The sequence below is a fragment of the Diadema setosum genome, chromosome 4, assembly GCF_964275005.1.
Source record: "Diadema setosum chromosome 4, eeDiaSeto1, whole genome shotgun sequence".
NCBI classification, from domain to species: domain Eukaryota; kingdom Metazoa; phylum Echinodermata; class Echinoidea; order Diadematoida; family Diadematidae; genus Diadema; species Diadema setosum.
The window spans coordinates 36,047,360-36,072,681 of NC_092688.1; the positions used below are offsets into that span (position 1 = coordinate 36,047,360).

Sequence of the window (25,322 nt, forward strand, 5' to 3'; positions counted from 1 at the left end):
AAGTAATTTACATTTCTTTTTGACGTCTTTATGGTACGACCACTCATACAATACTCTTTGCTCATAACATTAGCTCAGCGGAGAGCAGTCTCGTTATCGCAAAAGCCAAAGCCCATTGGCTTATTGTTCGCGCGCTTGTTGGTTGGGGATTCTCCCTTCGCGATACTGCGCATGCGTATTCGAAAGATGGGTTTCAGTTCCTAGTAGTCTGCTTTTATAGGCCTACTGAATGAAACAAGATTCCAACTTTTTTGTTTGTTTGTTTCAACAAAAGAAAAATGATCTCTTCTTATCAACCTATTCGTTTACAGTCTAGTAAGCAGTATTGCATTTACGAAAAAGTATAGGGGGAGCTGTGGCATAGTGGATAAGACTCCCGACTCCTGTTCGGAGGACTTGAGTTCGAATCCCGCCCAGTGCTTACTTGGACATGATGTTTTAGTTTTACCATGGACCTACAATGTTTTTACCCACCATCCATCCATGTCCCTCTTGATCGACCCAGGTGTATAAATGGGTACCTGGCTACGCTAGGGTAGTAATAATGGCAGGGCTCTCTGGTAGAGCAGTGGCAACACTGAAGAGGCTACCCTGGGTAAATAAGACCTTATTGTTATTATTATTAGTATTATTATTATTATTATTATTATTATTATTATTATTATTATTATTATTATTATTATTATTATTATTATTATTATTATTATTATTATTATTATTAAAATGGTCAATATATACTACATTCTGCATCTTCGTTACAGTGTATACGGAATTTGGTACCAAAGATGGCAGACCTGACTCCCTTTTCTAAATGAGAATCCAAACAACACACGGCCAATGTCCCTAAACACAGATGAAAACTGTATGGTCACGCCTAATGGGATCAGGACTCAAATCATTGATTTTCGAATAGATCGGATCACCTAATTTGTCAGTGTTGACAAATTCCAAGTCTAGTTATTATTATCATCATCATCACCATCATCATGACTATTGTTATTATTTTTTATTATTATCATCATCATCATCATCATCATCATTATCATTATTATATAAACCTAAGTGTTTTTCATTTTATAGGCTCGACAATAATCTGGTTCCTGGTTCCATTCATTAAGTGAATTAATGAGAGCTTCAACCCATTTTCTTAGTGAGTATCCAGAAGTGGTGAGCATCATTATGAAATCATTAATTTGCTTGAATTTTGTAGTTAAGAATTAGACTTCCATGCATTTAGGCCCCTGCCTAATCAATTTATAATGAACAGTATTATAGAAAATAGAATTTGTTAATCTAGTCTAGTTGTTATAGACTAATAATCATGCGGTAGCAACCTTTTGTCCGAAACTAATGCCGAGGCTTTCCGAAAGCGATTCGGAAATCGTGTACTTTAGCTTGGCGTCGTTTCATTGACGTCGCTTCTCCTCGTCGGTAAGTTTTCTATGAACAGTGGAATGTTTTGTTGAAATATGTCCTTTAAGTGCTTATTTCACCACTGAGAATTATATTGATATGTCTTGCGCATTTCTTTTGTTTAGACGGTTATAGTGAGGTCGTAAAGTTGCTTCGTAAGCCATGATTTAATCCATAATATTCAAGCAAAAATGCATGCAGCAACTTGATGTGTGCCTGTGTGTGTTCAGTGCAGTGGGCAGTGTGTTCCAGTGTTTAGTTACAGACACTGCATATTATTGTTTCTGCGTGTGTACGTGTGGTCCTTAATATTCAGGCCCTATTAGGATATTGCATTGTTTTTCTCTTGTATAGTATTTCTAGTCTGCAGCTGGCTAGTGGCAGTAGGCCTATAGACAGAAAGATCCGTCTGTCCGGAGGACTCTTTTATATTTTGCCATTGACGCTGTGTTGAACCCACAAATGTAAAAACGCCCACAAATGTAAAAACGCCCACAAATGCAAAAATACATCGCCCACAAATGTAAAAATCGCCCACAAATGTAAAAAACACCGCCCACAAATGTAAACAATTTCAACCACAAATGCATAAAAACGACAGCGCCCACAAATGTAAAAAACGCCCACTAATGTAGTAAAAAATTCAAACATCAACCACAAATGTAAAAATTTTTTACATTGTGGTTGACGTATTTCTACTAAGTGTGCGTTTATGTAGACCCTTATTTCATGCGTCTTACCTGCTACTAGACGCGCGCAACTTAATTGCATACATGTATTCCGTGAGACCTGTCGAAGCCGATCCGTTTTCAGTTACGAGCGATATACGGGGACTGGAGCTCTAAAACTATTAAAGGCCTTGTCACATCGTGTCTCAGCCTGCAGGTTGACTTGCGGGGAGGTTTTTTGTTTTGTTTTGTTTTGTTTTGTTTTTTTTCCTCCGGAGCTCCCCGCAGTGGTGTTGGCCCGCACTAGTACCCGGAGATGCGCACGCAAGTCTGATTTGCCAGTGTCGCTGGCCATCTGCGTGCATGTTGAGGGTCCAGTTACTGCCTCTCTGCTGGTGTAGTTGAGAGTATAATAGACATTCTGTATGACTTTCAGCCATTTCAAATTACTTCGAGAGGGATTCCTTTGCAGATAAGTCATGCAGTCCTCACCCGCCGCCCAGAAACAGAAACTTGCAGGAAAACTACACACACACACGTACACACAAACAGACAGAAGACAAGCATGTTATCACAGTAGTACATGCAACGATACTCCATGGCAGGCCGGCATGCAAATGGCAGGTAAGTGGCATGCGTCTAGCAGGTAAAACGCAAGTACGGAACTCTTTAACAGTTAACATCTTTGTCCATCCGCAGAAATTGTACTGCTCGTACTCGCAACAAGCCCGCGTAACTTGCCCGGAGGCGCAGCTGCCCGCCGGAAATGTGTGACACGCAGCACACCGTAACACACAGACAGACACACGCACACACATCCATCTCCCCGCTGAACTCTCCACCACCCATACACACGCACTCGAACACGTACATATCATTTTACAAGAAGTGCACTGCTATCCTAAAGAAGTGAGTCTATTCAGGCCTATATCAACGTACTATAGTAGAATGGGGAATCTACTTGTCGTTTTTACATTTGTGGGCGACGTTTGAAATCATTTCTACATTAGTGGGCGTTTTCTACATTTGTGGGCGATGTTAGATTTTTACATTTGTGGTCGATTTTCTACATTTGTGGGCGATGTATTTTTACATTTGTGGGTGTTTTTACATTTGTGGGCGTTTTTACATTTGTGGGTTTAACACGCTGTCCTCCGCAGACAGACGCTGTCCCCCTGTATACGGAGGGGATCCGTGAAGCCAGACGCTAGTCTCCGCGGAACATTCCCCGACGGACAGATACAGACCGATCTTTCGGTCAAGTGGCAGTATTGCCACAATACGGGGCACAGTACGCTGGATGCCAACATTAATACAAATCAAGAGAAATTAGGGGAATAGGCCTACCGATACAGCAGTGAATTAACTGTGGAAACGGGAGGAAAGAGAATTGAAGAAAATCCTCATTAATATTTATATGTCGATGACATAATATTATTTAGTTGTGTACAAAAGAAATTTCGCTTTAATGGCCCGAATTCACGAAGGTGGTAAACGTTACAAATGAAATCATGGTTTAAACCACGGACAAAAACCATGGAGCGCCAAGTGTCGCATGGAATATTTCGTTACAAAATCAATCATTTAGTCGATGAAATGATTATTTTGTAACGAAATCATGGAAATGACAACATTTTGTAAATAAATGAACATTTCCTCCACGAAATGATAATTTCGTTAACGAAACGGTTATTTTTTCGACGAAATGACCAATTTCACAAGGAAATACTCCGTGCGACACTTGGCGCTCCATAGTTTTTGTCCATGGTTTAAACCATGGTTTCATTTGTACCACCTTCGTGAATTTGGGCCATTATGTCGATGACATTTATGAAATTGCAGTGTAGGTTAGGTACCCTGTGTATTAAAAATACGTAATTAGTAACACGTGTACGTCTTTGCCATTCCCTGCATTCACAAGATTTAGGCACCTAACGCGTTGCACGTAACTTGTTAATGCTTTATCAGTGGGAGAATAACATCGCGAACATGGGTGGTCGATTATGATTATTATGTCTCCCTCCCTTCCTCCTCATGAGCATGGCCGTGGTGCTCATGAATCTATGAATATATTATGATGAGGCCTCTTGCCTTGGGTGAGATGCTCATGAGACTGCCTGTTCACTTATCATCCACCTTACACCTGACATATTAATTGTCGCAAGTTCGCACATCAATTTTTTGGTAAACTCACATGTCCACTCTTTATGATGATAAAAAGAAGAAAAAAAAAAATCTGCACTTTTTGACAAAAATTTTAATCAGCCAATGTGCAGGGACTCACTGAAACACTCGTGCCAGTGGGTTCGCTCAGTGCAGGGCTGCCGCACCTGTCGGCCTGATTTGACTTGAAAATTTTTATACTTTTTTTCTGCGGCTCTCGCTTGTCCTCGCACGAATCAGCCCCATGAAAGTCTGACATCATTTACAAATATTTGTATAGAACTAGAAGAAAATTGAATCAGATCCAACTTGATCTTGTTCATACTGTATTTCAAATTACTATTCCACACTGATTGAGTTGGTGGGTACTGAAATTGTTCAGCAAACTACCGGTAATCACTTTGTAGGTGTTCCAGGCCCACTTTCTTCTTGAATTCTGCTTTCCACCAACCTTTGGGCGTCTTTCGTGCAAGTGTCCTGTGGTTCCAGCATAGACAGCATGCAAGCCGTGTGCAGAAATCTCCCATTCTTGCACAGGCTTGCTCTGAAAATCCCACAGTTTGCATGGCTTGCGCGCTGCCTGCACTGGATGCAGCATCCCCGCACTGCCAGGGAGAAGCTTCCCCAAAACTACAGAAGGTGCCCAAAAGCTGGTGGACGGTGGAATTCACAAAGAAAGTGAACCCATAATACAGTGCACTCCCGTTATAACGAACACGGTTATAACGAAATTCCGGTTACAACGAAATAAAATTTAGGGCCGCAACATTATCAACTCTATGTATTTTTATTGTTTATTCATTCGGTTATAACGAAATTTCGTTATAACGAAAGAAAACTGCCGGTCCCGAGGACTTCGTTATAACGGGAGTCCACTGTACCATGTTACATTAATGTCAAGATCTAAATTGATATTTTTGCGCATTGCTAAACTTGCCAGTACCACCCAACTTCCGAAATTTTCGGAAATAAAAAAACCTCATGAGATATACGGTGTATACAGTACTCATTTACTACGTACTGGTAGTAGTAAATAGCACAAATTACTCAAGATACTCATTGATACAGTGTAATGTCCTATATTTGTTCTCATCTTTGCCCAAAACATTTGTTTTTCAAGAAATGCGAAGTGACAGTTTTGAAAGCCACCGTTTTCAACAGTTTCATTGTTTCATGTGGTACTGCTCCTAGCTTTGTGATCATGGCATCGTCATCTGTCGTCCGAGGCCCTGCTGGAAACAATGAGTGCAGGATTTACGTCGGCAACCTTCCACCTGACATCCGGGAGAAGGATATCGGAGACATGTTCTACAAGTTTGGTCACATCGCGGACATCGACCTGAAGAACAAGAGGCAAGGAACTTCGGGCGGATTCGGAGCACCGTTTGCTTTCGTCGAATTCTCTGATAAGAGGTGAGCCAATGCCAACAGCTTAAGTTTTTCCCTGTCATTTTATTTCATAGCAGCAAAGTGGAATGTTTGCAAGTTTTTGTGAAAGCAAGTTCATCACTGTTTGTGGTGCAAGACACATTGGCCCGAATTCACGAAGGTGGTACAAATGAAACCATGATTTAAACCATGGACAAAGACCACGGGGCGCCAAGTGTCGCACAGAATATGGCGTTACGAAATTGGTTATTCCGTCGACAAAATGACCGTTTCGTTAACGAAATTAGCATTGCGTGGACGAAATGTTCATTTAGTTACAAAATGTTGTCATTTCGTTACATAATAATCATTTCATTGACGAAATGACTGATTACTTAACGAAGTATTCCATGTGACACTTGGCGCTCCATGGTTTTTGTACGTGGTTTAAACCATGGTTTCAGCTGTACCACCTTTCGGGCCTTAGTGTTTCAAATTTGTGTCACTCAGTGATTGAAACATGATAGTGTGGAAACATGGTAGTATTTTAAATAGTAAGGTTGGAACTGGCAGAGTATCATGGCTTTTTCTGTTTTGTACTAAGACTTGCTAGGTAGTAATTACTCTCACTCTATATGGGGTCATTAAGGTAGCATTCTGTTGTTCTGATATCATCTTGATCTCCATTGTGAAGAAACATTGCCAACTAAGCAACATTCTGCTGTATGTTTACTTTACTGTAATTTCATTTTCACATTTTCACCTAAATCTGTTGAATCTTTCCCTATGAACAGAGATGCTGATGACGCAGTGCTGGCCAGAGACGGCTACAACTATGATGGCTACAGGATACGCGTTGAATTCCCCCGGGGGACCAAGGGATTCAAGGGCACCCGTCCCAGGGGACCGCCACCCAGGAGATCCCACTATCGCTGCATCGTGTCAGGTTTGTTGGCCAAGGTTTGCTGAAGTGCTCATTTGTGTAGCACCAGATGTTGCCTATCACCTGGGACGAGAAGGAGGATATTAGATTTTAAGTGATGTATTCTGTAAACTTCCCTGAAAGAATTTTGTCCAAAAGTTGTGCTAGCTGGTGACAGAAGATTCTCTTCGGGCTGTAGGTTTTTGACTGCACTGATTCATTTATGTTCAGATAATACTATAATGTGAGCATTGCAAGAATATGATAAAATACCTCAATACCTCAAAAGAAATCATGAGAAGCACTATCCTGCTGGCCAAAAAGCACATTGGAAATGGCTGATGGGCAAACCAGGCAGGGTCTTTGAAAACCAGTGAGAATGAATGTTGTCGATAGTCTACTGGGCTGGGGGTATGTATAAGATGTTTCACAATACCCTCGCTGCTCAACAGGTCTTCCCCCGACTGGGAGTTGGCAGGACTTGAAGGATCACATGCGAGAGGCCGGTGACGTGTGCTACGCCGACGTTTACAGAGACGGAACCGGTGTGGTTGAATTCCTCCGTGCTGAAGACATGAAATACGCCTCCAAACAGCTTGATGACACCAAGTTCAGGTCACATGAGGTACCATTGTTTCTTTTTGAAGATTTTCTGTACTTAGGGTTCGGAGCTAATCGAATGAAAACTAACAAAAGAAGGAAAGGGAGATGCTGTTTAATTGTAGTGCAGATGACGCCAAACTCCTGTTATGTGAGTTTGAAATTGTTGCTGTTTATTGCTGTTGTGTAGACAAAGAGAATGCAAGGAAGAATGTTATCATCTTTACTCATGTTCACAAAGAGTATTAAAAAAATTGTGACTGTATGTTTAAGCCTTAGATCAGTGACAAGACACACAAGTATTAACCGGCAGCTCTTGAGAGAAACATCTGAAATTACCTTTTTTTCCTGTTTGTGTGTTTTGTTTTTTTAATCCAGAATGGATGGTAGTTTAAGGAGGTGTGCAATAAAAATCAGTATTTTACAATTTCTTCCAGACCATACATTTAGTTTAACAAAACATTACTTTGGCAGTAAGTTTTAAACAGCGTATAACAGAAATGGATATTGCTGGAAAAGAATCTTTTGAATGTTCCAGGAATGTTTTGCTGACGTTCAATTTTCACTGCAGATTAAAATTAATGCCCTTCTGTTACTTATCAATGTCCTATCACTTTCAGGGAGAGACCTCTTACATCCACGTGAAGATCGACCCCAGCAGCACTGGATATCGTTCCAGGAGTCGCTCGATGAGCCCACGTCGCGGCGGGGGCTACCGTTCAAGGAGTCGATCCCGCAGCCCCCGCTGGGGAGGCGGCGGGGGCCGTCACCGCCGCTCTCGGTCCAGGTCCTTCTCACGCTCCCGCTCACGGAGCTCTCGATCGAGGTCCAGATCAAGGTCGAGGTCACGATCGTAGGCTCACCTGTGACAGGTTGCATCCAGCAGAGTTGACACTTCCACTTCTTGTAGCAGCATTGCAGATGGTGTTTGAGGATGCTGGAAGATGTTGTGTATGTAATTCTCTCTGTAAATAGTCCTTTTTTTCCTCTCTCACTCTGTCTGTAGTTACTGCTGGCTCTCCTTATCTCTGTTCCCCCTTTTAAATATTTCTTTTGCACCAAGCACCAGACTCCGAGCTGTGCATACATATACTGTCTATGGTAGCATTTACCCAGACCACTGATTATACTTTGGCGGTGTGGGAGTCTGGCTATTTTGTACATTACAATAATTGCAGCTGCCCATGGCTCAACAGTGTCACTGCTTTGCAGTTGATTGGTTGTCGCACTGATGCTGTCATGGGAGCTGCAGTTGTTGTAAGTTCCTGTCGTTACAAAGTGCTTTATGAAAGTGAGGGGCTAGGGAGAAATTTTTGCATGTGATATTCTGATGTTTAACGGAGCGATACTCAGAAAACATCCCAATAAATTGGCCAGGGTTCAATAGTGTATCATATTTTGAGTTTGTACTTCAGGTCGTCTAATCATTAAGCAGTGTAGTTTGAGAATGAGTAGATGCAATTCATTTGTGACAAAAATTTTTCGAAGTTAATGACAAATTGCAGAATATTTTCTAGAAATCATCATATCTTATGTAGCATATTTTGTCAGTATTATGCTCAGAGTTTTGTTTGCTCTGGTTGTCATGGTTTCATTTATTTTTTTATTTTTGTTGTTGTTGCTACTTTCATAAGTTTCCATTTTGAGGAAGGTATTTCATTCACATTCACACTAGCATAACGAATGTCTCATAAGTGCCCACATCGGTGATTTCTGTGGGGAAAGTGCAGGTTTAACCTGTCTGTTGGGTTTGCTCACATGGGGCTGGTGAACAGTTGATCAAGTTTGTACGCATATTCATGTTTATCCATCCTTCGTTCATAAAATTTTCCTAGGAGTGCATCACACTTTGCACGTCACCCTCATTTCATAAAATCCTCATTAAGCGACTGGAAAAATTCTAGTAATGAGTCTGTGCGACAAATACGACATATAAGGTTGTAGTAGTATTTAGTATTTAGTATTTGATGCTTTAATGTGTACAAACTGGGAAGCATGCTTTGGTCCGTCTAGCGCAAACTGGATTCATGTGTAATGAAGCAATGTATCATCTGTTACACTTTCTAAGTTCATGTTCCTTTAAAAAAAAAAAAAAGAAAATGTGGAAAGGTTGCATGAGAGGGTAATTGTATCGGCACATGTAAATATAGAACACATTCAATGATTTCATTTTCCTGTGTAAATATTGGAAATTGGTGTTGGTGGTAAAAAAGTTGATTTTTGTTTTTAAATCCTCCTCTTTTTTTTTTTTCTACATGAAGGGTGGGTGATATTCATTGGGGACACTTCAAATAATGAGGTGTGATGCAGATTTGAGTTGAACATACTTAGCAGTTTGGAGCTGTAACAAACACAAGTAGCTTTGAACAGTATGGAAAGCACAGTGTAGTTTCAATGATAAATGGCGACTTTTTCTCTTTGAATCTACACTGTAAATATGACCTTGTCATTTGAGGATATCATGTGTAATTGTAAGGGGAAAGTCTACTTGCATGCCATATTCTATTAGCTTGTTTGTACAAAAAAGAAGCTGTTTATTCTTGGATTACAGTTTTGTTAGTGAGTGTGCACATGGGCTCTTACACAGAAAGTGATAGATTGCCACCTTTCATTCAATCTTGAAAAAGTTTTTGTAAGTTAGTAAAATGCCTCGAATAAATTTTTGACTGTCACAACAATGCAGGTTGATAATCAAAAAATTGGAAATGTGCATTCATATCGTATACTGATCCTCTCTCATATTACGGTGTACTTGTATCCGTGCCATGTTGGTGGAAGAAACTGTCATTGACTGTATGCAGAAAATAACAAACTCTTTGATCCTTATGTAGAGAAGCTTGAGCATGTAGGGTGTGGATGCCTTAATGTACCCAAAACACATCCAGTCCACCATTTATCAAATCAATCTTTAACACATCGCATGCTCATATTGTCAATACAATTCTGTTCCATGTCCGAGATTTGAGCAGACCCATTCACCATCAAATTTGTCGTGTAGCAATCATCAACCTTTGTCAGAAATACATCCCAGGAAACAGATCTACATCATCTGATGCCTTGGCCTTTTTTCTTCTAGTTTTTTTTTTTTTTTTTTTTTTTTTCTTGCTAGGCTGGTGTAGCTTGTCCTGCCATTAACAAGTCTTACAAGATTTTGCACACTTTATGTGTTTCTTTGTTCATGTTACACCTCAGTTGATGAGATACTGTGTCAGGATTTTCTAATCGATTTTCATGACTCTTTACATGTCTCAGATTGGCTCCTTCGGAGACAAAGAGGAGGGAGGATCATAAGATGAGGATGTAGAGAGGTGGAGGATATTCTGGATCAGGAAAGCATTGTCAGGATCCAGGAATATGGGATGCAAAAGATGCAAAAAGAAAGGGATCCAGGAATGTATTCAGGATTTGGATTCAGTATTCGGAAACCAAATCAGGATCCAGGGATCACAGATCTGGCATCCGTGGATCAAAACGGGATCGCACTCGGATCACACATGGATCATGCATTTTCCGGATGCTGGATCAATCAGTACACGGATCAGAAAAAAAATAGAGAGAAAAGAAAAAGGAGGATATGCAAATCAGTCAAATCAGAGAGCTTTCACAGATAACCGGGATCGCAGGATCACAAAGAAAAAAATTGGTAGGGTAACCAAAAGCATAATGGAGAATCAGAATCAGTGGGATTTCATGCAAACAGATTGGGGAAAGGGGTTCAGCATGCTTTTATCTGGGATCTCATGAACATCCACGATAGGAAAAATTACCCATTCAGACTTGGACTTTTTGTAAGGTTTCAGCAATTGATTCGGATGGTAGGTGAGGATTCAGTGACGGCGTGTGGCATTTTGTACGCAGTGGATTGCTGCAGAATAGTCAGACCAGAATTGCTCGATCACTCAAAGTCTCTGAATCAAAAGCCTTCGTCAGGATCCGTGAGGGCTAATTTGGAAGTCAAAAGGATAACATGGAATGGGATCATTTTGACGGTATGATTTTTGTCTCAGTTCTCGTCGTATCATCAGCTGCTTAAGGAACCATTAAATCTCGGCCACAACCAAGAGATTTGTCTGTTCCTCTGAAGTAGTTGATGATATGTATGTGTATGTGTACATATCACTGTCACAATGTTTTGTTCCCCCTTTTTTATTGCTATTGTGTCTTTGTGAACGTTGATTGTTATTTTGCTTCCACATTGTTTAATGTTTGACATTTTTAAGATAAATTGAAATAAACAAGATTTGGAACTACATGTAGCGGTCTCTGAAATCCTCATTCTTTTATTTTGCAGCATTCGTCCTTTCTCACATCTGCCAATTACTCATCACCTTAAAATGCTAATGTCCAGCTGGAAAAAAAAATACTGCTGCATTGGGTGATGCCACTAGCTACCTTCGTGCAATATCCCCTTGAAGGGAAGCATACAAAACTAAATTAATCCATGATTAATATGTTTGTGCATATACACATACCCTGACGTGTTGTAATCACATCTTTTTGATTTGTTTTGAAGGAGTTGGATCAGCTCAGGAATTTAGATCAGATGAGGAAGTTCTGTTTTAGAGGATGCAGTCAGGCAGGATCAGTGTGCATCAGTCTGGAACAAATTGGAGGATCAAAAAAAAGTTTCCACTCAAATTTTCATCTGGATTTACAAGGCGGAGGCAAATGAAATGGTAAATGAAAGTGGAACAAACTTAAAGAAGGATAGATATGATATCAAGGGGGGGGGGGGGTGCTTTAACTATGCAATACAAATGTGTGTTAACTTACAAGCGTATGTTGATACATAATGTGTACCCTCTAAATCACTTACAGGGCCAAATTATCGGTGTATACATTACACATGCTATTTATTTGATTTGTTGTTGTTTCTTAAGATTATGCAGATATGCCCAGAAAAATAGAAAAATTTCCAAACCAAGATTCTGTCAAATATCAAGATTTGCTTCTGTCAAATGCCAGGGGGCTCATCCCCACACACACACACTTCCCCCCCCCCCCCCAGAAAATATAGAGTTGGACTGTTGTTTATCTAATCTTTGCTGTTCAGGAGCCGATGTTGCTAGGGGAATGTCATCAAAAAGTATGAAACTTAGCAAGTGCTTTTGGTTGGGAAAAGGCATGCAAAAGATTTTCTTTCTTATGTTTTGTTCTGTTTTGTTTTTTGGTGGCTGATTAACCCAGCAAATGGCACCAAAAATATATTAAGCCCCCATCCCCCCCTTTTTTTTTGGTAGTCAGCCAACTTTGGGACACAATTATCTGTCATCCAAAATGTCTCCCCCCCCCCCCCACCATCTTCAAAATGAATTGTCCCTGTTCCCATAAACTGGGCCCCCTCACTTTTAAGAATGTAGCGCCTGCCCTGATGATCAATATGATGAACAAGATACATTGGAATGCACCTTCCCCAAGACTGAGTATTACATACTTGTTTCCATGTTACTAATACACTGTTCATTGTATCATAAGCAAAAGACACTGCAGGGAAACATGCAAGTGGTAGAAAAGTTCTTACAAAATACCGTTTTTATTTTCACGAATTTCGCGAGTCAGCTGCTATTCGCGAAATTAAAAACACACAAAAATATTGACTCTAATACCGATATGAATGTTACGTTCGCGTACTATTTCTCCATTCAGTACATGACTCCATGATCGCGAATTTAACCACTCGCGAAATTGTCGGGAAATCCTGATTCACGCAAATTTAGACTCGCGAAATATATTGCGTATACAGTATGTGGCACATTATCAGGTATTCTTTTGGCCACATAAGCGATAAGGTTACTGTATTATGAATCAATACACATCAACATGCATTTGCATTGCATAGTTCCATTAAAATTTTACTCCCATGTATTCTATGGTTATTCTTGATGGCAGTGTTCCAAACATAGAATCAAATATACCATATAGAACTGTGCTCCACCATTCTAACCGGAGGCCCAACATGGCCCCTACAAAGTTTTATGAGTCCCAATCGCATTTGTAGATCAGATACAAATCTTTTTCTTTTCTTTTTTCGTTTTTGGGAGACATCGTGGCCCACCTATTAGAGCTTCATGACCCACTGGTTGAGAAGCACTGAAGTAGAAGATCTCTTTTCTTTCTTGGGGGAAAAATGCCATTCTCTGAGTGGTTTTGAGTTCCTGTTGTCACATTTACTTTTTCATAAGCAATGATACAGTAAATGCAGAGCAAGTCTGGGAAGTAAAATTCAGTTCGGGAATGTCAAATTAGCAAAGTGTTCAGTGCAGCCTCATTCACTTCACTAGAAGAAGTAAAAAAGATCTGCACAGAGCTTTTGATGCTACATAACGCACACTTGCCCTTCATATGGGCACACACCGAAAAGATAATTCCATAGTTGAAAAAGCATTTTTGGTTATTGATGGAGTCTAAAAGGGAAAAAGGAAGTATGGAAGGATGATGCAATCAATACTATCCTTACCTTTTTTTTTCTTTTTCTTTTGTGTATGTGAGTGTATGTGTGTGTGTGTATGCACTTACCCATGGTGTAAAACGAGGACACACATACAAACTTTACATTTACACCGAGGACACACACAGAACTGAGGACATCCTCGGTATGCAGACCATTCCAAACGGTCTGCTTTTGCATGTTTTTGCATGTAGGGGTACATGTTTGTAGGTCCTCGATTAGCATTGTAAAAAGTCCTCAGTTGGATGGTAATATACGAATGAGTCCTCGGTTGACAAGAGTCCTACTGACACACAGGTCCTCGGTTATGTGTTAAAGTTCTTGTGGGTAAAACAAGTCCTCCTTTTCCACCATAGACGCATACTGTATGTATGTGTGTGTGTTTGTGTGTGTACATAACTTGTCCTTTATTTGCCAAAAAAAGGAGTGAGAGAAAGAGTCAGGGAGAGAGGGAGAGAGAGAGAAGCATCTTTCAGGTCATCGATGGACTTCTGTCTTCAGTTCAGCATTTCAATAAAACAGGAAAAACCCCAAAGAATGTCAAGTGGACTCGTTCTTCATCTTGTGGGTACTGCATCATTCAGTGTGACGCTGTGAGTCTGTTTAAGGCGCATGTATAAGTGAACTGACTGAGCAGGTTCATGTGCATGTCGTGTGTGCAAGCACAGTATACCAAGTGAACTGTCTTGAAAGTTGACACTAAGGTCAATTGTAGGCCTACTCGTATTACAAAATGTGCAACTGTACAATTTCTGTACAATGTGCAGTACATGTACAGCGTACATAGTACAATATTGTACACTGTAATCGGAACACATGCTTACATTTACTAATCCGGTAATCGGTATAATATGTACTGTGTAGTACAGTACACTAGTGGTATACTTGTACATGTACATTCATATACAGCACGCATTGTATATACAGAGATTGGGAAAACGTGACATCTTCAGCAACAAACTTAAGTCCTGCAGGAATGTTTTCACAAAACACACTAGTACTACAAGTCTTGTAGGCATTGTCAGCAGTGACAACACATTACACAGACTGTACATGAAAGTGCATTTGCAAATCATGTGAGGTTATGTGCCAGGAGTCTCTCCATTGGCCTTCAAATACATGTAGGCTCTCTTATACCCGAGTACACATAAATCTACACTATACATGTATTTCCAAGTCTACATTGGTTCCAAAGGAAATTACAGTAAGTAACTTGTTCTTGAGCTGTACAAACTTGACAATGATGAAAGCCTCCAGCAAACTTTTATACATGTACTTGTAGTTAAATTTGTGAACGCATGCATAATATTTGATTGCATACTGAACCAGTCTATTTGAAAGATAAGAGACACTGGCACCTTATCAAATTTGCAGGAAATACAGAGTACATTGTAGATGCAGGTAGGTCCCACCAGGGAGGTGCCAGAGAAGAATAGGCAACTAAAGCTCTCCTTTGAAGTCATGCGCGACACCGCCGAGAAGTTGTGCGTTCAACTACAGGTGTTACCCATGTGCTTTGACAAAATTTTGAGAGCATCAATAATCGGGACTAGCGCTCTCACATCTAGAAACATTTGCTACTACAATTGTACTGCAATTTGCTCTCTCTTTCAATGTGATGGCAACAATGAATTTGTGTACCTTGAATTGGAGCAGCGAATCAAAATGCGGTGTAAAACTCACAATTTTAACAGCAAATAGTTTAAAAACACGCTGGAACCATATTTGAAAGATCAAAATATCCCCTTATTAACAGATAGAAAATCAACATGTGGAAATGTGCGCATTATAGAAAAATTAGGTTTTTAAGAGGGCCTAATTTTCATTTCCTTTCGATTTGCGAATTACGAAGAAACCAGAAATACATGTACATGTTAATAATATTGAATTCTTTCCTACACTATTCTAAATCAATTCGAGTATTTCGTTTAAAATTTTGTGGTGAAATAAAGCTTGTAATTCAACGAAAGGTGAAATGCGTTCTTATCGTCTCCGAACTTCGTCTAGCAACTAGAGCGGTGCCGAGCATAACTTCAAAGCGTAATGGAACGCTAGACATCCCATTGTAACGCCTTGAACCCAAACATGTGTTTGCATGAATTGCGAGGAGTTGCCACTCCATCTCTGTAACACCTCCATGGTCCCACCTCCCTGGTCCCACCTCCCTGGTAAATGGTGTCCATTTTGTACGTACATGTACAAATTGTACTGATAATATTGGAAAAGGTAGAATCTTTCATAACTGTTGCATTTAGACACACAGATGAACCATGTAACATCCGCTTTCAAACAAACCTGAAAGGATGTATGTGTACTGTGTGTGTGTTTGTGTGTACATATGAATTAAGTGAAGTGTATGTGTGTGCTTACTACAAAAGTGTATGCTACCATTTAAAGAGGAAATCCAGTCCAAATATAAGTCAATCAGATAAAAAGAGTAAAAATCTTATTGAGTTCAAGAGTAAAATTTTGACTGAAATCAGATGAAAAATATGGAAGTTATGACATTTTGGAGTTTTGACAATTTCTGCAAAACAGTTCTTGGGCAGTGGATATGAATATGCAAATGAGTGATCTAACCATGTCATACCCTCACAATTTTCCATTGATTGTGTACCAAAAAAAAAAAAAGAGGAAAATTCAATGTTTCTGTCATTGAAGTTTGAAACATGATGTTATTCTCGGTTGAATAACTTCAGAATAGTGATCAATTAGATATATGTACAAGTGTACAAGGATTTCAGCATCGGGCATAATTGTGTTTGAATGAAAAACGGGAAATTTCAAAATTTTATCTACAAACTATGGTAAGTTGTGAGGGAATGACATGCTTCCTATGCCATTTGCATATTCAGATTGACTGTTCAAGAACTCTATCCCCCAAATGTACCGCAACTTGAAAATGTCATAACTTCCTTATTTTTTCATCCGATTTCGATCAAATTTATACCGTTGAACTCGTAATATTTTACTCTGTTTTATCAGACTAAATTATATTTGGTGTGGATTTCCCATAAAGTGGAAATACAGTGTAACCGGCAGTAGCGAACTGGTCGAAACAGACAAATATTCGATGCAAATGCGTGCAAGTGTGTAATTTTTACACATGTAATTGTGTCATTTATTTGCAGGCAATGAAATCACATTCAACACATTCTGTTTCATTCAAGAATAACTTGCACTGAACACTTTCAACATAATATCTTGTCAATGTAATATAGCTGTACCGATAGAAACTTTGCAATGAATGAAAGAAAAAAAATATATATATATATATGAACATAGGCCTATATCTATGGTCGTGGAAAAACCTGTATGGCTCTTCCATGAAGGCATCAAGTACAATTATTTTGTCAGCACCATAAAATCATTAATTCATAATAATCTTATTGCCCATAAAGATAAAATAGCACTTTGTAGTCAGTTGACGATGCTGACAAGTTGAATGTACATGTATATGTGTGGTTTTTATTATTATCATTTTTCTTAATACGGTATGGTCTTTATGCAATCAAACACAATACTCACGCCAGTGCTTTTATCTCTACGCTGATATTATAGCAGCAACAATTGTACATGAGGGGTGTATAGATTTTGTGCGTGTGTGTGTGCTGCCTACACAAAACATATATTGCACCAAACGGGTACTATTTTAGCAGGCAAGTATACGCTGAAGCACAAAATGCATAGTTTAGTCACTTTTTCCATGGATGAAGAAAATCGACATACTTCTTGCTTTACAATGAATAATGATACTCTGTTAAATCTCGTATATGCATATACATCGCCTGCAATATTCAGATACAGTATTGCCTGAAAACGGGTGGATTTTGTGAGAATGAAACTGGCGGTTTGGTTGTAATGTGTGCTTGTAAGCGCCAATGCAGTACACGTTTGAGTTTTTCGTTTATTGCAGTAGGGTATTTGGTCATTAGAATTTAAGTTCTTCTGCTCATACACAGTTATACACCATAAACTCGGATATACAGGCGACACCCGTTATAACGAAGTTCGTCGGGTCCGTCAGAACGTTTTTGTTGTTACATCGAAATTTCGTTATTATTAACTGAACAATATAGGCATATAGTACATAAAAATAGCTAATAATTTTGTAGTTTGAATTCTTACTTCGCTGTAACGAGGACTTTCAATAACAATGTTGATATAACATGCTCGTTATGATGGGAGTGCACTATTACAGTTCACCTCAAGAAAAACCGGACATACACGAGTGTACTCCCGTCATTGCGAACTTATGGGAATAATGACATTTTGGATACAACGAAGTAAAATTCAGGTTTAAAAAAAATTATATATATATATATATATATATATATATATATATATATATATATATATATATATAAGGAGCCTGTCCTCATATACTTTATTTGTTTTAATGTTTTAATTTCGATATAACGAAAGAAAACTGCCCGTCCCGAACACTTCGTTATAATGAGAGTTGCCCCGGAGAGTTGCCTGTATCATTCTATGCATATGATTATGTTCCTATTGATGATTCTCATAATGTCATCAAATAGTGATTGTGATTAATGGAAGTAGTCAAGCTTAAGCAAATCGGCTCAAAATGAGGTGAAGACGGTATTTCATTTTCTAGTTAGTCCGTGGTATAACACAGTAACTATAATGTAGCGGCAGCTTAGATATTGCTGTCTTGGTCATGATACTGATGATTGAATATCTTTTGCATCACATTCTGTTACCGTTTTGTTATATATAACATGTTATTGAATATAAACGTGTATGAATCATCCAGGCAAACTGTATCAAATATGTATACATGTGATTAAAAACTAAAATGGCATTTAAGCACTCCATCCTCCCACGAAAGCTCATGTTTTACAGACTTACCAAAGGACCAGACAGATCGGTAATATTGCATTCGTCAGCGACAGAATGCGATATTGATGTTCCACATCCTGGTCTCTGATGACGAATGCAATTACATGTAATACATTATCATGCGTGTGTGGGTGATATCAGGAAAGAAAGCGTTGTGTAGCGAAATTACCAAATTTTAGTTGAGAGATGCGTTTTATTACTTTTTTTTTCTCTCGTAAAGGCTGTCAAGGAAAAAGACAGTCTGAACATATAGTTTAGTTTTGGGGTCAATGTATTCATTTCGCAATAGTTACAGTAGAAGGTGTGCTATGAGGAGTTGTTAGGAACCTCAGTAACCAGGGGTCGGCCCTGGATGCCCGCCCAGAGGTTGTCGACGCAGTTTTGCATCACCTCGTCCAGAGTCCTGCCGACGAACGCCGAGACGTGGGGAGTGACGATAACGTTGGGCATGTGGAGGAGTGGGTGCTCCTTCGGCAGGGGCTCGGGGAACGTGGCGTCTAGCGCCGCCCCGAGTATGACGCCATCTTTTAGGGCCTCTACCAACGCCTCCTGGTCGAAAATTAGACCTACACCGAGCAGTGACAGCACACGAGCGCACATACATCGATCACCCACAGATGCACATCCACACGCACATACCATCACATAAACAAACACGCAAAATAACAAACAAACAAAGTGACTTAGGTTAATCGACGAAGACCACTACCGTGAAGTTCCTTCCTACTACGTGTGTATACAGGATATTGAATGGTCAACAAAAATACTGGCCGTTCATTGGTCAATGCAATGACATGTATAGCCAATGCAGCAAGGATCAAAATCGTTATATTGTGATATGTAACATCATCTCGGGTAATAGTAGTTCAAGCATTTTGACTGGTTTTCAACGAGGCTAGAATGGAATGATGTTGATTATGTAGCATTGTCTATCGAGACGACATAACTGCTTTCTATCAGAGCTGCCCGTAGCTCTGCTCCCTTAGGGCAAATTATAATCTCTTGGGGAAATGTGACTTTTTGACACAAGCATTTATCTCATCATTTGCTCTCAGTCATATTGAGTGAAACAATGTTTTAATGTATGAGGGTTCTGCAATATTTTCACTGATGTTGGTCTGGGACAATATATCGTCATGTAAAAAAAAAAAAAAAAAATAGGTTATTGCGCATTAGAAGAAACTATTGGGATAATTCTCAAATATTGGACGGACATGGTAATTGATAAAATGCGTGTCATCAACACAAGCCCTCGCATGTTCCATCACTCGAGCGTATCATACCTCTCGCAATATTGACGATGATGGCGGTGTTCTTCATCAGGCTCAGCTGCTTCTTGCCAATCATGTGCCGCGTACTGTCGTTCAGCGGAGCGGCGACGACAAGAAAGTCTACGGCCGGTAGCATTTCTTCCAGCGTCGAACAGTATGTGGCTTGAACCTCCTTCTCCTCCTCTTCGCTCCTGCCTCGCCCAGATGAAGACACCAAAAGTTACGTTCAGACGGTGATCCGCCTAACCTCGAGGATAAGCTAACTTCGAGGATAAGCTCTATCGGGCGTCAAGTGCCGCACGGTCCATTTTATTACGAAATCAGTCATTTCGTCGACGATATGACTGATTTTTTTTTTTTTTTTTTTGACGAAATGACAAAATATTTGATTTCGTCACGAAATCGACAGTGCGACACTTGGCGCCACATAGGGCCTATCTTCGCAGTTAACTTATCCGCGAGTTAATGATTACTTATACCGTCTGTACTTCCTTATTATTATTCCAAGTTTTCAAAACGCGGGATTGAGTCACAGATAGTATACATGAATCGAAATTTAAAACAAAGATGCTGATTATGCAATAGTATAAGAATTCGTGACATCGTCAAAGTGTAATGTCTCATGGGAAACTTTTCAGAGTGACATAATAGCCCGAGCCCAGTCCTGATGAAGCGTAGAAAGTGTCGCTTATACGGTAGCTCTCATGCAAATTTGTATGACTACAGAGGACATCAACTAGCATGGAGTAGCATAGGAAATGACATTGAGACAGAGGTACTTCTTTACCAGTCATCGTGGTGTGTTTTGACCAGGAATAGAATTAATCATAAGTGTATGTTTGCGTAGTCAACTGTTCAGCATAATACATTGCCGTTTATTATTTTGGCATGAATTTTCCACACTCAAAACTGCCTTTGAAGTAGGCCTACTCGGAGAAATCATCGGTATGTTATGGGTCAACATTCAATAATTGTCACTCTTCATTACTTTAACAGTTTCGCGAAACACAAATTCCTCATTGATTTGTTTACTCAATTTGAAATTAAATACTCTGCATCGTATTCGATGGAGAACATAAGAACGGGGGGGGGGGGGGGGGACTCTCTTTCCAAACTTAAAAAAGGAATATTTTCTTTCTTTTTCCAAATGCTTTACATTGACATGATGGAAACAGTCTAAGAACAAAGAAATTAGTATATAATATATATCACAAGGTTTTCAACACTAAGCAAAATTCAGGATGAAAAGTACGGGTATTTTTTTTTTGTCTCAGTTATAAAAATACAATCTTTCTGTAACTCATACAGAATGTACAATTACAAAGTTATCGCGGCATAGTCTGCTCAACTCAAACTAAACTCAGTTACCGTTTTCTCCTGTTATGGTACAGCACTCTCATCTTGAATCCTGATGCTCTCCTCGCGACCTCGTATCCGATTGCCCCCATTCCCAGAATGCCGAGCGTTGTTCCCGACACGGGAACCCCGTACAAGTCGTCAGTTCGCTTCCACCCGAGATTCAGTGAGTCCTTGTCGTAGCCACGTGCTCCCCCAATACCTACGTTACAGAGACACAACTAAATTTAGTTAGTTCCAACAAAGTTCCATTCTTTTGAATTGAAACAATAAAATCAAACCGACATGGAGCAGCCGTAAGCTTCATCATCACAACTGATTGACAAATTGCCATTCATCGACGTAATTAAGCACAAATTATTCAGTTATTGCAGTACACCCGCTATTAATTGGGGATAAGGCCGATCACTGGCCAAAGGGCGAAAAGCTCGGTAGTCGCTGATGGTCTAGTGGATTATATGACGCCTGTCTAGCAATGAGGAGGTCGTGGATTCAAGTCCTACCCGAGTATGCTATGCCTATGATTTTTATCATCTCTAACATTAAAACATTGAACAGTTGGTGCTCATTTACGCTAATTTGTCAATCAGTTGCAGTAAAAAAAACTCGACGCAATAGTCATTGACACGAATAAGTTTCAATAATATTAGGCATAACAATTAATATTATGCATGTCGTGACGAGACGTCCAAGGGACGCACGTTCGTTGAATGCCATTAATGTCAGTGCCAGTCTTTCGTTGTTTTGACGGGTCGTCTTCGGGGCTTGGAAATCAACATAACGAAAATGAGCCAATTTGAAATGATAAAAAAAAAAACTTGGACAAAAATCATAGTCAAGCAATGACAGCAACATGTCGCAAATTACTGTTATTGCTTCATGAAGTTATGATCAAAACATTCCATATTTTCTTCCCTTTTTCTTTGTTTGAGCAGTTTTAATCTCAAATATCTCTCATTGACAAGAATGGAGTTAAATCGTTTTCAGATGAAACTTTTCATATAACCGTTGAGGTGTCACCGCCTTGTCTGATTTGCGATATGCTTTTGCGATATTGCGTTTCCGCAAAAGCATCGAGCTTCAAAATGCTATCACTTTTAAACTTTTTGTCTGATGTTAATGAAAGTTTTCTTTACTATTTAGTTCGTTTGACATTGTCCGTCTGATAAAGTAAATTCTAATTACGAAGTGGCCTTTTCCTTTTCCTGAAAAAGACGGATGTCATGTACACTTCCTATAGATCTGATAATCACCTGAGGTGCAAGTTTAAACGTGGTTTAGATTATGAACACTTTTGTGGCCCTCGATCAAAGAAGCCCCCAAATTCTTCCTTTTCCCTACACCTATACACAAAAGACTCTGCATATTGCAGAAACAGACCATACGAAAGCCTAAGACGACTAAATGTGCAAAGTTGAACACTTATGCTGTATATTTCTGATCGTCCTTGCATTGTATTAATTTGTTTTATCTCATGTTGCAGCTGTTCCGCCACCGATGTTTTGTTTGCTTGTTTGTTTTAGACGAGTGATAACAAAATGGATTCTATCAGCTTATTCAAACCCTATATCTAACTCCAAGGTTAAATACCTTGTGCAACCACAATTAGAAGTCAAAATGTCTTTTTTTTTTTGTTCTTCTTCTTCTTCTTCTTCTTCTTCTTCTTCTTCTTCTTCGTCTTCATCATCATCATCATCATCATCTTCTTCTTCTTCTTCTTCTTTTCTTCTTCTTCGGTTTCATGCACTACACAGACAAACTTCCGACTAGTTTTGTAATACACAGTATCACCTACATGATGTGCTCAAAGGTGGCTCAGAAGAAAGTGCAGACAGCTATGATAAAAGTAGCTAATTAGTGGTGAGATCTCATTGACTCACAGACCGGAAGTTTCCGCGCTGCGGCGAGCAGCAACCCAAAAGCGAAGTCGGCGCATGTGTCATCCAGGATGCCCCGAGCATGGCCGACCTTTAGGCCTAGTTTCCATAGCAACGGGAGATTAAGGTGATTGGTACCTGTGCTGTGGGTCGTTAAAACCTGGAGAATCATTGCAAGATATATGAGAGGGAAGATAAAAATTGAAGAGACAAAAAAAAAAATGACAGATGACAAATTAATGTATAACATTAGTTGCTGGCTACTTCTCTTATGTTAATGATTTTGTAAGATCTTTTCATTACCATGCAAACTTATTTAAGTAGGCCTAAACCATCAATAAGATAAGAAGAATTATAATGAGGTACAGGTCTTCTTTATCCCGGATAGCTTCTACAATGTTGCCACTGCTCTACCAGATGGCCCTGCCATTATTATTACCCTAGCGTTGCCAGGTACCCATTTATACACCTGGGTCGAGAGGGACATAGTGGGTAACAACATCTTGTCCAAGGACGTAAGCACTGGGAGGGAATCGAACTCGGGTCCTCCGATTGGATGTCGGAGTCTACTCTAGCCACAGTGCCCCCACAGAGGCAAGTGAATTCATTCAAATCCATTCACTAGCCCATTGTATGACTTTGTGTATAGCTGTCATCAGTAACGAGCAGCCATTTTCCTTCAAGATATTATTATTTTTTAATACACCACTACGGTGGCTACAGAACGAGAAACTTTTTTGAATATCCATTTCGCTACTGGAAAGAGAATATCCATTGTTGGATTACGATGCATCATGTTTTGAGAACTGTTCTTTGATGTTACTTCAAATATATTGTCATTTATGTCTCCAGCAAAAAGAATTAAGTTCCGGTTGAAATTATATTTTGTGTGTTATATCGCTTTTTATATGCGATTAGATTCTGCATAGGGTTATTCCATCGTCACTCTTTCGTCTTTACTTTGAAAGAAAGGGGGACTGTTTACAATATGCTTTTATTGTATGCTCTAGCTGTACATATATGAATTTCGAATGAATATTTTATTTACAAATCAAATCAAATGATCTACGTACGTCTTACAAGCTCCAGTTTTCAGTAGATCACTCCTTCCCATCGCTAATAGTCACTTCTTTGTTGTCCTCGCAAAGTATGTATTGTTTCTATCATTCATTGGTATAAATCTTTGTATCATACTTACATAGGACTTGTACTTCTTTCAAATTGTTAAAACAATAATACATATGATTTGTCAAATGCAGCGACGGATCCAGGAGGGGGACTTTTTTTTTTTTGCTTGTCAGCTGATAAAACTCGGAAGTGACATTTTGCTTTGCGCCCCCCCCCCCTTTTACGGAATTCCTGGATCCGCTCCTGAAATGTATACTTTGCATGATGTATTACCTTCTGTTGGATGGAAGTAGAGTAATTGAATTTGAAATTCTTGCGGTAAGAGGGCATTGAATATAATTATCGAGATCCATCACTGCTCATCGCACCTTGAGGTTGGGCATGCTTCTTAAGATCTCCTCGGTTATCTCCGGCTTGTAGAAGGGCATGTGAAGAAAACCTTGGATCCGTTCGCGGTAACGCACGGGGTCCGCCACGAAATCATCCCAGATCACCACCCGAAAGTTCTCCAGGAGTAACCGCTTTGACGACTCCCTGTAAGGTGTAGCCGTCGTCAAAATCCAAGGCTTAACTGAGTCATCTTGGGCATCGGTCTCCATGGCGACGGTCGAGTATCTTATAGTCCATCAAAGATGGAATACGGGAGGGGTTGAAGGCAGGGAAATTGAGTTAATGTATATAATCATAACTCAATGAATAACATATTTCACTGAATTGGATAAAATATCATTTCAATATGACGAAGTTTGTGCAATAGATCTCAATTCGAAATATAGCAGAAGAAATATACCAGAATGATGATGATGATGATAAAAATAATGGTAACAATAATAATAATAATAATAATAATAATAATAATAATAATAATAACAATAATAATAATAATAATAATAATAATAATAATAATAATAATAATAATAATAATAACGTTAACAATTAGGCCTACAACCATGATAAATCATTGCTTTCAACGCACTTGATCAGGCCTGGGCTCAAGAGCTTTCTAAAGCATGTCACTTGCTTTCCCTAATCACTGGAATCAAACTTGCGCTTAAAGGTATTGTTTACTATTGAGAGCAGTGATTTGAAAGATGTTCGAGTGTATCAGTTAAAATCACATTTGATGAATATGTGTATGGGTCAGTTGTATCACAAAACATCACCATAATATGAAAACTTCGCAATAAAGCCTAAAACATACACGGAGATATCACTATTTTTCTCAATAAACTCTAACTGGAGACA

General features: G+C 39.3%; 2 protein-coding genes across 3 annotated transcripts; one reads left to right on the forward strand and one right to left on the reverse strand.

The window, feature by feature from the left end:
- The first annotated feature begins 1,402 nt into the window (after window positions 1-1,402).
- LOC140228030 (serine/arginine-rich splicing factor 1B-like) lies at window positions 1,403-11,386 on the forward strand. Of its 2 annotated transcripts, none has more exons than XM_072308430.1 (6): window positions 1,403-1,431; window positions 5,436-5,657; window positions 6,407-6,558; window positions 6,987-7,159; window positions 7,755-8,085; window positions 10,387-11,386. In XM_072308430.1, exons 2-5 carry the CDS (start codon window positions 5,446-5,448, stop codon window positions 7,989-7,991), a joined length of 774 nt encoding a protein of 257 aa, XP_072164531.1. In that variant the 5' UTR covers window positions 1,403-1,431; window positions 5,436-5,445; the 3' UTR covers window positions 7,992-8,085; window positions 10,387-11,386. The 2 variants fall into 2 exon arrangements, with proteins under 2 accessions (XP_072164531.1, XP_072164530.1); XM_072308429.1 differs by lacking the exon at window positions 1,403-1,431 and adding an exon at window positions 2,665-2,705.
- A 7,365-nt stretch (window positions 11,387-18,751) lies between these two features.
- Window positions 18,752-24,688, reverse strand: LOC140227825 (probable 2-ketogluconate reductase). The gene is made up of 5 exons (XM_072308218.1): window positions 24,446-24,688; window positions 22,953-23,109; window positions 21,085-21,274; window positions 19,729-19,907; window positions 18,752-19,011 (listed from the first exon to the last, which is right to left on the reverse strand). Exons 1-5 carry the CDS (start codon window positions 24,674-24,676, stop codon window positions 18,752-18,754), a joined length of 1,017 nt encoding a protein of 338 aa, XP_072164319.1. The 5' UTR covers window positions 24,677-24,688.
- Window positions 24,689-25,322: the final 634 nt, after the last annotated feature.

Bases quoted from the DNA above. Each gene is read 5' to 3' on its own strand.
- LOC140227825 (XM_072308218.1), bottom strand. From the start codon at position 24,676: ATGGAGACCGATGCCCAAGATGACTCAGTTAAGCCTTGGATTTTGACG. The intron at 23,110-24,445 runs GTGCGATGAGCA...ATGATTCTCCAG, and splicing joins GAAGCATGCCCAACCTCAAG to GTTTTAACGACCCACAGCAC. The intron at 19,908-21,084 runs GTAACTGAGTTT...TGGGCGAGGCAG, and splicing joins TACCATAACAGGAGAAAACG to GAGCGAAGAGGAGGAGAAGG.
- LOC140228030 (XM_072308429.1), top strand. From the start codon at position 2,665: ATGCAACGATACTCCATGGCAGGCCGGCATGCAAATGGCAG. The intron at 5,658-6,406 runs GTGAGCCAATGC...CCCTATGAACAG, and splicing joins GTCGAATTCTCTGATAAGAG to AGATGCTGATGACGCAGTGC. The intron at 6,559-6,986 runs GTTTGTTGGCCA...GCTGCTCAACAG, and splicing joins CTATCGCTGCATCGTGTCAG to GTCTTCCCCCGACTGGGAGT.